Source organism: Podarcis bocagei (genome assembly GCF_964188305.1).
Source record: "Podarcis bocagei genome assembly, chromosome: 6".
In the NCBI taxonomy this organism is placed as follows: domain Eukaryota; kingdom Metazoa; phylum Chordata; class Lepidosauria; order Squamata; family Lacertidae; genus Podarcis; species Podarcis bocagei.
The window spans coordinates 102535005-102548264 of NC_138130.1; the positions used below are offsets into that span (position 1 = coordinate 102535005).

At 50.7% G+C, this 13260-nt stretch overlaps 1 protein-coding gene across 1 annotated transcript in view; it reads right to left on the reverse strand.

Annotated features, from left to right (window-relative positions):
• Window positions 1-13260, reverse strand: part of POLD3 (DNA polymerase delta 3, accessory subunit) — a 35758-nt gene that overhangs the window by 4437 nt on the left and 18061 nt on the right. The window contains exons 9-10 of the mRNA XM_081197413.1: window positions 12728-12834; window positions 6486-6574 (exon numbers count right to left, since the gene is read on the reverse strand). Of these exons, the coding sequence (XP_081053539.1) occupies window positions 6486-6574; window positions 12728-12834 (196 nt within the window). The remainder of the gene's footprint in view (window positions 1-6485; window positions 6575-12727; window positions 12835-13260) is intronic.

A 13260-nucleotide genomic window follows, 5' to 3' on the forward strand; every position in this document is an offset into this window, starting at 1 on the left:
TTTTGGGCTTTTGGAGATGTTAACAGACTCTGACAATAACGCAAATAGGTTTTGTCTCTCTGCCAAATTTTGGGTTTTCAGCCAAGCGTTAAGAGCAAAGTGGCATCTGCTTGTGATTGCATGACTGGGTCGGATCATTTGTAACGGAGGCTGTGGCCACGAAGAATTCACTTCTCACTAAGCCCATCGGTCACAAAGAAGGCAAGGAAAGCAATTACAGCTGAACTGAGAATCACTCATCTTGCACTACATGAGGCTGGGAGGGACTCAGCAGCTGAAGCAGGGACCAGCAGGGGGAGAGGTGAGTCTCTGGTGGAAAGTCTCACGGAGGCTGAGAGAGACTCAGCAGCCAAAGCAGGAACCAGCAGGGAAAGAGGTGGAACTCTGAGGGAAAGCGAGCAAGAGGGAGGGCTCAGGGACACGTCCAGCGAGAACAGTGGGGGGGGGGTGTCTGAAGCTCCCATAGGGAGACCCATTCCTCGCCGGAAGCTGTCACGCCGTGAGTCCAGAAGACGTGTTTCCGTTAAGGAGCTTTTATGCTGGAAACGATTCCGAAAGCAACCACTGTCGGAATCTGCAAGTGACTAGAGCAGCCATGTCCGAGGAGCTCTGTCACAGACAGAGGTTTGTGGATTTGCACAAACTCTGAGGGACTACGATTTTACACACAAGCAGCTCATCATCCCATCACAGCATTCCGACAGTCTTTGTAAGCTGCCTGTGCAGGAGAAGGCATCATGAGCGACCCAGCCGGAACCGGAGAAGCAGGAGTTGGAGCAGGTCCAAGCTTGGAAGAAAGGTACCGAGCGTTGGAAATCCAACTGGCGCTGCAGACGGCGAGGCTTGAGGAGAGAAGGGCTCAGGATGCAGACAAGAAGGGAAAAGCCCCCCAGTTCACCAGAAAGGTACCAGGATTAGTACAGAAGTTTGGGGGGGACCCCAAGGACTACCATGCCTTTAGGACAGAGATGCAATATGCCCTCAATGTGCAGTTTGATGAATTCCCTGATGAGGAATCACGAGTGGCTTTCGTGATTGGGCATCTTGAAAGGGGGGCGAGGGACTGGGTTAGACCCCTGATGGCAACGAATAATGACATCCTAAAGGACACAATGAAGTTCTTTCGTGCGATGGATTTGATGTTTTCCAGCGATATTGAGCAGGGAGTGATCCGCAGACAGCTAATGGCTTGCAAACAGGGAAGCCGATCTGTCCGTGAGTATTGGACTGAGTTCACCATGCTGGTTCATAGATTGGGGTGGGACTTATCGGCGGAACCCATTCAAATGCTATTTGAAGAAGGTCTTGCTTCGGCTGTGAAAGATGAACTTTCCCGGAGTCCCAGGGCGGTTTCTATGGATCAGCTGACCAAATCTGCGCTGACCATAGGGGCGCGCCAGGAGGCGAGAGCCTTGGAGAGGCGGGAAGGGAAAGGGGAACGGTGGAAGGAGTTCCACATTCCAGACATTCCAGAGACAACTTTCCCGCCGGCAGAGCCAATGGAAATCGGAACAGCGCGCGCGCAGTTTCAAAGCCCAGTGAGGGGGGAAAGAAGGAGGGAAAAGGCGCCCGGAAATGCTATCTCTGCCAACAGCCAGGTCACTTTGCCAGAGTCTGCCCCCAGAGGAAGGAATGGCAAGGGATGGTGGGAGCTGTTGAGGGAAGAGAGGAGGAAAAACCGGAGCAAGTAAAAGCCAACGCCTGGCTGCCACCGTCGGGGCACAGCAGCCAGGCCAAAGAGCAGTGAAAGTGCCCACTAAAGTGCCAGAACCTCCTAAACCTGCCCTAGTGATAGAAGTGTCGCTAGAGCTGCAAAATGGACACCCCCTAAAGATAAAGGCGCTGTTGGACTCAGGCAGCTCCTGCAATTTCATGAGCAAAGAGTTTGCAGCTGAACACCAGATACAGACGATCCCTTTAAGCAACCCCCTGCAGGTGACCACGATCGATGGCAGGGAGTTGTTGGGAGGAGAAGTCAGCTTGCAGACCGTCCCAATGATAATGAAGGTGGCAAGGCACACAGAACTGATAGCGTTTAATGTGGCCACCTTGGGAGGAGCTCCTATTATTTTGGGGATGAGCTGGCTGGCGTTACATGATCCGCTGGTGGGCAGGCATCAGAGAGTGGTTTCCTTTGGTTCAGCACATTGCTTAGAACACTGCAAAGGGGGAAAGGGTTCAGCAGGGGCCCAAGCCACCCTAGCAGGGACGGAAGTAATGGAGAAGGTGAAGGTACCACGACAATACGCAGATCTCAGCGACGTGTTCAGCGAGAAGGAAGCTGACCAACTACCCCCGCATAGACCCTTTGACTGTCAAATCAATTTACTCCCTGGGGCACAGCTTCCTGTAGGCAAGTTGTATGCCATGTCAGACAGAGAAATGCAGGAGCTAAGAGAGTTCATTGACAAGAACCTGAAGAGAGGTTTCATCAAAGAGTCCAGAGCGGTGGGAGGTAGCCCAGTGTTTTTTGTGGATAAAAAAAACACGGACAAGCCGAGACTTGTGTGTGACTTTAGGGGGTTAAACGCAGTGTCAGAACCATTGGCCTTCCCTATGCCCAGGATTGACGACATTTTGACCAGGGTGCGGAAGGGAAAGATTTTTACAAAGCTGGACCTAAGGGGGGCGTACAACCTGATACGTATAAGGAAAGGGGATGAATGGAAAACCACCATGTTCACCCCTTTGGGGGCATTTGAATATCTCGTTATGCCATTTGGCTTACAAGCAGGCTCGGCGTGCTTCCAATCGTTTATGAACCACGTACTGGGGCCTTTGCTTTACAAGAATTGTGTGGCCTTCCTAGATGACGTGTTGGTGTATTCTGAGAATGAGGAGCAGCATGTGAGAGACGTCAGAGAAGTGTTGAGCAGGCTGCAAGCCAACCAGCTGTGGGTGAAACTGGAGAAGTGTCAGTTTCATACCAAGGAGGTGGAGTTCCTGGGGTACCGCCTGTCAGACAAGGGATTGGCCATGGATCCCGGCAAGGTCCAGGCAGTGCTGGAATGGAAAACACCCAAAACCAAGAAGGATGTGCAGAGGTTCCTAGGGTTTGGGAACTTTTATCGTAAGTTCATCCGAAACTTTGCCCACCTGATGGCGCCCATTACGGACTGTCTCAGCTGTAAGAAGAAATTCGTTTGGACTGAGGAGGCGGAGCGAGCTTTTGAGGAACTGAAAAGGGCCTTCGCCTCTGAAGAACAACTTCTGCATGTGGATTTACAAAAAAAGATGAGAGTCGAAACAGACGCATCAGACAGAGCCATAGGGGCGGTGCTTCTTCTGCAGCCAGGGAAGGAGGAGTCAGAGTGGAGACCGTGTGCTTTTTTTTCGCGAAAGCTGAACAAATCCGAGAGGAACTACACGGTGTACGACCGAGAACTTCTGGCTATTCATGAGGCTTTCCGGAGATGGAGGCATCTGCTAATTGGCGCACAACATAAGGTGCAAGTGTGCACTGACCACAAGAACCTAGAGTATTGGAGAACGGCACGAGTGCTCAATCAACGGCAGTTGAGATGGGCCCAGGAGTTCTCCAAATTTAACTTTGAGATTTGTTACGTGCCAGGCCCAGAGAACGTTAGGGCGGACGCTCTCTCACGCAAACCTGAATATTTGGAGGGGGAGGGAGCACCCGAAGAAAGACATGTCATTCCAGAGGACCGCTGGGTGTGTGGGGCGGCATGGGTGGGGCAAAGGGAACTGGTAGAGGGAACGGAGAATGATGAATACGCCCAGGACAAACTCAGGGGTCTCAGGAGGGAGGAAGATAAACCCGGAGGTTTTGAGGAGAGAAACGGGGCGTTGTATTACAAGGGAGCATTATATATACCTGAAGGTGATTTGAGGGAGAAGGTACTCAAGCAGCTGCACGATAGCCCCACAGCAGGGCATTTTGGGCAACACAAAACCATGTGGCTGGTTACCAGGGAATTTTGGTGGCCCAAGGTCAGGGAAGATATGCGGGAGTATGTGAGAGGGTGTGACCAATGCCAGCGAGCTAAGGGGGAGAGGCGGGCACCGGCAGGGTTATTAGAACCGCTACCCACACCTGAAAGACCATGGGAAGCAGTGGCAATAGATTTCATGACTGATTTGCCAAAATCCAGAGGGAAAACAGCCATCATGGTTGTGGTAGACCTGTTGACCAAAATGGCCCACTTTATAGCCTGCTCACATGCTGTCACGGCAGAAGAAACAGCTAAACTGTTTGTAGAAAATGTGTTTAGGTTGCATGGCGCCCCCTTGAGGGTGGTTTCAGACCGAGGGAAACAATTTACTTCCCGGTTCTGGAGGAAGCTCATGAGCTTACTGCATGTAGAGGTCAATTTTTCGACTGCCCGGCATCCTGAAACCAACGGGCAGGTGGAAAGAGCCAATGGCATCCTCCAGCAATATTTGAGGTGTTATGTGAATGACAGAGAGAATGATTGGGTGGAGAAGCTGGGGTTGGCAGAATTTGCCTACAACAATGCGTAGAACGTGTCCACGGGGATGAGCCCCTTTTTGGCTAATTACGGGTGCCATCCCCGGGCTTTCCCAGGGGGGGAAGGGGAGAACTGGAGCGTTCCAGCTGCCGAACAGTTCGTAGAAGAAATGGAAGCGATCCATCGCCAGCTCCAACTTAACTTAGACAGGGCCAAGGAGGAATATAAGAGGCAGGCAGACAAAAACAGAAGAGAAGGTGAAACCATTAGGGTGGGGGACCAGGTGTGGCTGTCAACCCAAGGGTTACCATTCAAAGGGGGTTGTAAGAAGTTAAGACCCAAAAGATTGGGTCCCTTTGAAGTCACGCAACAGGTCAACCCAGTGGCTTTCAGACTCCGGTTACCGAACCACATGAAGCTGCACCCAGTTTTCCACAGGTCGTTGCTGTCACCGTATAAAGGGGACAGAGAAGGGAGGGTCACTTGGGGACCAGCAATGGAGGAAAGGGAACACAGCTACCATGTAGCGGAGATCCTCGATTCCAGGTGGAAGGGAGATCAAGTAGAGTATTTGGTAATGTGGGAAGGGGAACCGGAGTCGGAAAACACCTGGGTCATGGCAGAGGATGTCAATGACGAGGTTTTAATAGAAGCTTTTCATCAGAGGTTCCCACGTAAACCTCAGCCTGTGGCGAGGTTCCGAAGGGAATACTTTGCCACCACCGACGAAGAAGAGGAGTTGGAGGAGTTCACAGATTCCGAGGAGGAGGAGGATTCAGCGAGCCGGAACGGCGACCGATGGAGGGAAATGTTCGAGACGTCTGAAGATGAAGAGGATTCTTTTCGGGGTTTTACCTCCTCACCGCTCAGAGGAGAGGGAACGGGAGGGGGTGAAGGGGGCCCTGGAGGGGAGGTGGATGTCAGGGAACTGCCATCGGAGGAACAGGTGGGGAAAGGGCTCACGGAGGCTGGGAGGGACTCAGCAGCTGAAGCAGGGACCAGCAGGGGGAGAGGTGAGTCTCTGGTGGAAAGTCTCACGGAGGCTGAGAGAGACTCAGCAGCCAAAGCAGGAACCAGCAGGGAAAGAGGTGGAACTCTGAGGGAAAGCGAGCAAGAGGGAGGGCTCAGGGACACGTCCAGCGAGAACAGTGGGGGGGGGGTGTCTGAAGCTCCCATAGGGAGACCCATTCCTCGCCGGAAGCTGTCACGCCGTGAGTCCAGAAGACGTGTTTCCGTTAAGGAGCTTTTATGCTGGAAACGATTCCGAAAGCAACCACTGTCGGAATCTGCAAGTGACTAGAGCAGACATGTCCGAGGAGCTCTGTCACAGACAGAGGTTTGTGGATTTGCACAAACTCTGAGGGACTACGATTTTACACACAAGCAGCTCATCATCCCATCACAATATATATATATATATATATATATATATATATATATATATATATATATATATATATATATGCAAGATTAAGAAGCAAATGAAGCTTCTACTGAGACCTTAGAAATGTAGTTTAGACCAAGGCAAGGCAATTTCTTCTGCCTCCAACCCCACAAGAAGGGACGCGGGTGGCACTGTGGGTTAAACCACAGAGCCTAGGACTTGCCAATCAGAAGGTCAACGGTTCGAATCCCCGCAATGGGGTGAGCTCCCATTGCTCGGTCCCTTCTCCTGCCAACCTAGCAGTTCGAAAGCACGTCAAAGTGCAAGTAGATAAATAGGTACCACTCTGGCGGTAAGGTAAACGGTGTTTCCGTGCGCTGCTCTGGTTTGCCAGAAGCGGCTTGGTCATGCTGGCCACATGACCCGGAAGCTGTACGCCGGCTCCCTCGGCCAATAAAGCGAGATGAGCGCCGCAACCCCAGAGTTGGCCACGACGCGACCTAACGGTCAGGGGTCCCTTTACCTTTTTTTTACCAACCCCACAAAAACTCTCCCCACTCCATAAAATTACGTAAGCCAAGCAAGCGAAGGACGTTTGTATAAAAGACAACCCCATGTTCAGAATGTGGGGTTCCCACTGTCTGAAACATGCCTGCAAAACCAGTCTTTACCTCCATGGGCAGAGGATCAGGCTCTGGGTTTGGGTCTGGCTCAGGAGAAAGGTCTTTAACTTCAGGAGTTACAGGTGATTCCGGGACATCTGCAGGGGAAAAGAGGAGTCAAGTTGCAGTTTTGGAACCATGGCCCAATGAGAGATTGCAGCATTATTGTGTCATTCTATTCATTTATTTTCCTACCTTTGCATTTTGCCTTGCTTCCATCACAGAACCCAAGGACTGGTAGCAGCCTCGTGTGCCTCCACATGGCACACTGGATATTTATGACTGCTTGTCTAGTTCAAGCCAGGGCAAACCTGCCTCAATTCTAAATCAGCCACTGAAATGCGTATTTGAGGCCTGATCTTCATAAGCGCCCCTGATGCCAGCTTGGAAAATGAAGCAGTGAGGCACCTTTCAAAAGCAAAAGTGTACACGCTCCATTTTGGTCAGCCAATATAGGTTCTTAAATGTGTTTGATTCTTTGGGCGAGAGGGTACAGAGACGTGTGGTAGGATGGACTCAAAAGCAACTTTTATAACAGACCCCTCAGAAAAACTCATGATCTGTCCTGGAGTGTCAACACAAGGGGGCTTGTGAAGAAGGCGCAGCAGAGACTGTACTTTTTGAGAATACTAAGGAAAAACCATATTCCGCAGAAACTGCTGCTTGCCTTCTATCACTGTGCCATTCAGAGCGTGCTCACTTATGGCTTACGTGTGTGGTACGGAAGCTGTACTACCCAGGACAGGATGGGGTTGTGCAGGGTTGTTAAGGCAGCAGAGAGCATTGTTGGCTGCCCACTCTCCACCTTAGAACAGATTTATGCCACAAGGTGCCATAGGAAGGCACTGGACATAGTAAAAGATCCATCGCATCCTGGTCACTGTCTCTTTGAGCTCTTGCCGTCGGGACGGAGATACAGGACGATGAAGACAAGAACGAGCCATCTTAAGAACAGCTTCTTCTCCAGAGCGATCTCGGCCCTGAATGGGAAGCCCGGACTTTGAAAGTCATCTAATCTCCCTTGCTGTATTATACTGTATTGTTTAATTAGTGTTTTTATGGAGCAGTCAAGTAATTTCGTTGTCCCCGAAGGGGGCAATGACAATAAAGATATTATTATTATTATTATTATTATTATTATTATTATTATTATTATTATTATTATTATTATTATTATATTGTTATAGCCCAACACTCCTGTAAATTCACACATTTAAGACGTTTTCTGCCACAAGCACCAATAAAAACTTATCCTTCAGTACTGAAAGCTCTGATTTGAGATTTTGCAGGAGATACCTGACACTGCGTTGTATGAGCTGGATCATAAGAAGACAAATTCCTAAAGGCTCCCAGAAATACTCCGCTTTCCCTTGTGATATACCCACTACAGCTCAGGCCTGCTGTGCCATTAGATAACTTCTTGGCAGCTTGACTATCTAACCAGCCCTTGCACCAGACCACCCTCAGTTTACCGGAATGCAAAACCTATCAAAAGCGTGTTCCTCTTGAACCATACCCAGGAATGCCGTTTAATGTACGAAACTGGAAGCATCGACACTAGCTCTGGGGAAATGCATCTCTAATGGCTGGTAAAGGTAAAGGGACCCCTGACCATTAGGTCCAGTCGTGACCGACTCTGGGGTTGCGGCGCTCATCTCGCTTTATTGGCCGAGGGAGCCGGCGTACAGCTTCAGGGTCATGTGGCCATAATGACTAAGCCGCTTCTGGCGAACCAGAGCAGCGCACGGAAATGCCATTTACCTTCCCGCCGGAGTGGTACCTATTTATCTACTTGCACTTTGATGTGCTTTTGAACTGCTAGGTTGGCAGGAGCAGGGACCGAGCAACGGGAGCTCACTCCGTCGCGGGGATTTGAACCGCCAACCTTCTGATCGGCAAGTCCTAGGCTCTGTGGTTTAACCCACAGCGCCACCCGCGTCCCTTCTAATGGCTGAAGGTGGCTTTAAAAAAACCCTGATACAATCAAGCAGTCTAAAAACCACATCAATACAGAGGTTACTAACCTCTCCTCAATTCCACAAGACGCTTTCAAAAATGTTTTGGTCCTCAGATCCTTTCCTGACCTGACTAAACCCTGGGCATTTCGCGTTGAGCGCTCTGTGCTATTTGGGTTCAGCTACGGCAGCATGTTACAACCTCTTGTGGTTCTGCCAAAGAGAATGGCGAAAGCCATTGATGATCACGAGGCAGATTTCATTTCAATGCTCCCCTGAGCTGACAGGAATGCGGAAACTGCGTTAGCAGCGGCACCTGTATCATTCAACCCCCCGCTGCGTCACCCTGACTAGTTGAAAGGTTGCGAGGGAGCCTTGCTGAGTTCAAGGAGAACAACTGCCACGGGGAGCCTCTCTCAGGGTAAGCAAGCAGAGAAGGCTTGCCCTGCTAACCTGCTTGCTTAATAGAAACAACGGAAATGTTGGACAGAACACCTGCCAAGCTTGCCTTTCAATCCACTTTTGGCTGGCGGCAGCTCTGTGCTCATAACGTAGTTGTGACTTGTATTTTTTTGGACATGAAACCAGCCCAGCTTATTAGGTCAATACCAGGAATGCTGCGTCTGGGCCAGACATCAGGCCAAGTGACCTTTCGCAGGTTAAGCTGGGCTGAGATCTACTGGTGGACGGCTTCCAACCATGGAATAATGAATTGCGTTCTATTGTCAGGGGAGGAGTGGAAACATGAGCAGTGAGGTAGATGGCAGCGAATGGGGCGTCGAACAAAAATACACACCTCAAGATGTCCAATCAGATCAAGCAGCGGCAGCAGCCAAGGTGTGCTGTCCTCGTATTGATGAGGACTGATGCAGCAACCAAGAGGTTCCTTTAAGGGCTTAAATCCCAAATTCTCGCGGTTATCAGATTGTGAGAATAAATGCAGTTGGGGTTGAGGTGAAAAATCCGGTCCACCCCTCCAGCAAGACCCTTTGTAACTTGCAAGGTGCTACTGAAAAAGTCCAGCCTGTCCAGCAGGTGCTCATATACCTGAACTGGAAAAAGTGACAAGGCACCATTTGTACCTTGATGTTGGTATATGAATACTAAAAGGCAGCAGCAAAGGTTACGATGACCATCTCCACCATGCGGCCTTTAAGGCAGAGGAACAGCTTTAACTGTGTATTCCCAGCCTTCCTGGGACAAACCAACACAGTATCTGGTTTTGTTTTCTTCTGTGATGTTGCTAATTACACTTTAACTGTGGCCTCCCAAGTTCTTCTGCTGCCTGGCTTGCTGGATGCCTGTTGTGTTAAGAGCGCAGGTTCAGAGTGAGGTTACAGGGAACCAGGCAGAGGGCCTTCTTGGTAGTGGCGCCTGCCCTGTGGAACACCCTCCCAGTCCTGTATACCTGAAGGAGCATCTCCATCCCCATCATTCAACCCGGACACTGAGGTCCAGCACCGAGGGCCTTCTGGCGGTTCCCTCCCTGTAAGAAGGGAGGTTGCAGGGAACCAGGCAGAGGGCCTTATCGGTGGTGGCACCCGCCCTGTGGAACGCCCTTCCAGCAGATGTTAAGGCCAATAAACAACCATTTTACTTTTAAAAGACAACTGAAGGCGGCCCTGTTTAGGGAAGTTTTTAATGTCTGATGCTGTACTGTTTTTAATATTCGGTTGGAAGCCGCCCACAGCGGCTGGGGTAACCCAGCCAGATGGGCAGGGTATAAATAAATTATCATCATCATCATCATCATCATCATTACTACTCCCACTACATCTGGTTCCCAACGTATGATACAGTAATTTGCTACAGACAGCAGCCCTGTATTTGCCCAAATGGGAGCACAGAAGTCCTTTTTACAGGTGAGTATCCTGCAGACGTATCCATTGTCTTGGCAGCCTGGCTTTCACTGCCATCACTTCAACCATTTTAGAAACAATTTTGAATCCTACGACTCTCCACAAAACAAACCCCGGCTTATTCATTGAGACAAGGCAGCTGCGGTGAGTTACGAGAGCCTGGCTAGATGCTGCTACTCCCAGAAGACAGAACAAAAGCTTTGGGGAGACTCGTGGCAGCAGGCTCTTGCCAAGAAGCAGAACGCAGCTCCAAGAGGGAGCCAACTAGTCTCACTCTGCAAGAAATGTCTTTTAAAAAATCTTACCTTTCTTTTAAAAAATCGCCTAGCAAGCTGCTGGCCCAGAGGGCTGCGGAGATGCCTTTGAAAGAGTGACTGCTGTTACCTGCAGAGGGTGTCAGTATTTGGGGTGGGAGCTACTGTGCTATGCTTGTCTTCCTGCCTCTCCTGACTTGTTTTTTAATTACTTCCTGCCTTTCATTTGGGACACTGTCTTCCACACACAGTTCCTGCTGCCCTTTGCTTACCTATTATCAAGGTTATGCTAAAAAGAAAAACGATCCAAGTTTCTTGCAAAAGAAATATCATGGATTCCATAGAGAAAGTGAAATATGGATATTTGTGTATCTTTCATAACAAAGGGTTGTCTGCAAAATTAGCCATACTCAAAAGCAGATCCACTTATATTTGTGGTTACGACTTAAATCCATTCCTTTCAATAGCTCTACTCAAGAGCAGAACTTAGTTGGTTACAACAGACTTCTTATTGCCACAACCTCTCTGTTGCCACTGTATCACAGAGAGGGCTCAGGCTTTGATTAACAAAGCAGATTTAATTTCTGCAGAAATTAAGCCTGCTTTGTTAATCACGTATTGTATATACAGTGGTACCCCGCAAGACGAATGCCTCGCAAGACGGAAAACCCGCAAGACGAAAGGGTTTTCTGTTTTGGAGGCGCTTCGCAAGACGAATTTCCCTATGGGCTTGCATCGCAAGACGAAAGCCCATAGGGAAATGCTGGCGGTCGGGAGCAAAGACTTTCGCCCACAGCCGGCCTTCAGAAGAGGACCTCTTCTGAAGGCCGGCGGAGGGCAAAAGTCTTTGCTCCCCCCCCCCCGCCTGCCTTCCCCCCGCCTGCCCCGGGCGATCTTAAAATGCTGTCCCGGGGAGATTTTAAAATGCTGGGGGTCGGCAGCAAACGCTCCCGACCCCCAGCATTTTAAAATCTCCCCGGGAAGCGCTCCCGCTGCCCCCGGACCTCTTTTGAAGCAAGGGGCGGTGGGGAGAAGCGATCTCCCCGTGCTCCGAAGCCGGGCGGGGGGGTGGGAACACCTGCCCCAGCTGCCGGGCTTCGTAGCGCTGCTGCGAAGCCGGGCGGGGGGTGGGAACACCTGCCCCAGCCACCCCGCTTCGGAACGCTGCTCCGAAGCGGGGTGGGGGGGCGGGAGCACCTGCCCCAGCCGCCGGGCTTCGTAGCGCTGCTGCGAAGCCGGGCGGGGGGTGGGAACACCTGCCCCAGCCACCCCGCTTCGGAACGCTGCTCCGAAGCGGGGTGGGGGGGCGGGAGCACCTGCCCCAGCCGCCGGGCTTCGTAGCGCTGCTGCGAAGCCGGGCGGGGGGGTGGGAACACCTTCTGAAGGCGGGCGGGGGGCGAAAGTCTTTGTCCCCCCCCTGCCTGCCTTCCCAGGGGCTTTTAAATCGCCCCGGACAGCGGAGAAGTCCTCCGCTGTCCGGGGCGATTTTAAAATGCCGCCCGCCAGCATTTTAAGATCGCCCGGACAGCGGAGAAGTCCTCCGCTGTCCCAGGGTTTTTTAAAATGCTGGGGGTGAGAAGAAAAGCCCTTGTCCCCCCCCCCCCAGCCTTCAGAAGAGGTCCGGGGACAGACTGTCCCCGGACCTGGTCTGAAGGCGGTTTCCCTAGGAACGCATTAATTGATTTTCAATGCATTCCTATGGGAAACCGTGCATCGCAAGACGAAAAAACCGCAAGACGAAGAGACTTGCGAAACGAATTAATTTCGTCTTGCGAGGCACCACTGTATTTGATTTTGATTTTCTGCGGCATCTTCTTTTCATGAGCTGCATTTTATTGGAAGCTCTTTGTTTCATTTGAAACCAATAGGATGGGGAAGAATTCTGCAATTCAAAAATAAATAAAACACCTGCAAAGAGGTGACCTCTTTTCAGCACAGAAGTCTGCATTTCCCTAGTGGTAAGACGAAGGGTCGTATGCCTGGGCAGAAAGAACAACCATTTTTAGCAAGGACATAAGGAGAAAGAGAAGCCTTGTCAGATGGGACTTTGCACTTATCCAGGGCAGATGCTTAGCACTGCTGTACCCACTTGCTTCCAAGAAGACCAGGATCTCCTAGAGATACTGGCTTCAATGTAAGTGCAATCTCATCAAACCTCCACCCCCCCCCCATCTTCCATTTACCCTCGTCTTCACTGCTGTCGGGTTGAGGCTGTTTGATCCGACGCCTCTTTCTCTTCAGGCTCTCAACCTCTTTCTCCTCCTCATCTGACATCTCCAGCCTCTTTGTTCTGCAAACAAATAAGGCTCGTCACCTCAAATGTATTTGGGGGTGTGGAACAGGCGGAAAGAGAACAACTTCTCCAAACGCAAAATGCGCGACTGCTAATCTGGAGCAAAGAACAATGGCAGCAGGCTATTGTTCCTCTTCTACCACCTATAATTAAAGACAGCTGCATACGCTGAACTCTAAGAGGAAGAAGCGAGCTGGAAAGATGCTCCCAGGGTCATGTATGTTCTGCAATCAAAAACGAACAGAACGATCCAAGGTAGTGATTCTATCCGGAGGAAGACAAGTGCAGGCCAAACAGCAGTCCAGATATCAGGAACTACAATCACCTGTGTGCAGATATGTATGCCATGCCATTAACAGCGCTCAAGAAGCCTGAGTAAGAAGGGAAACACAGGAGCCGGGGCACTTGCTGGTTTCCTAGCAC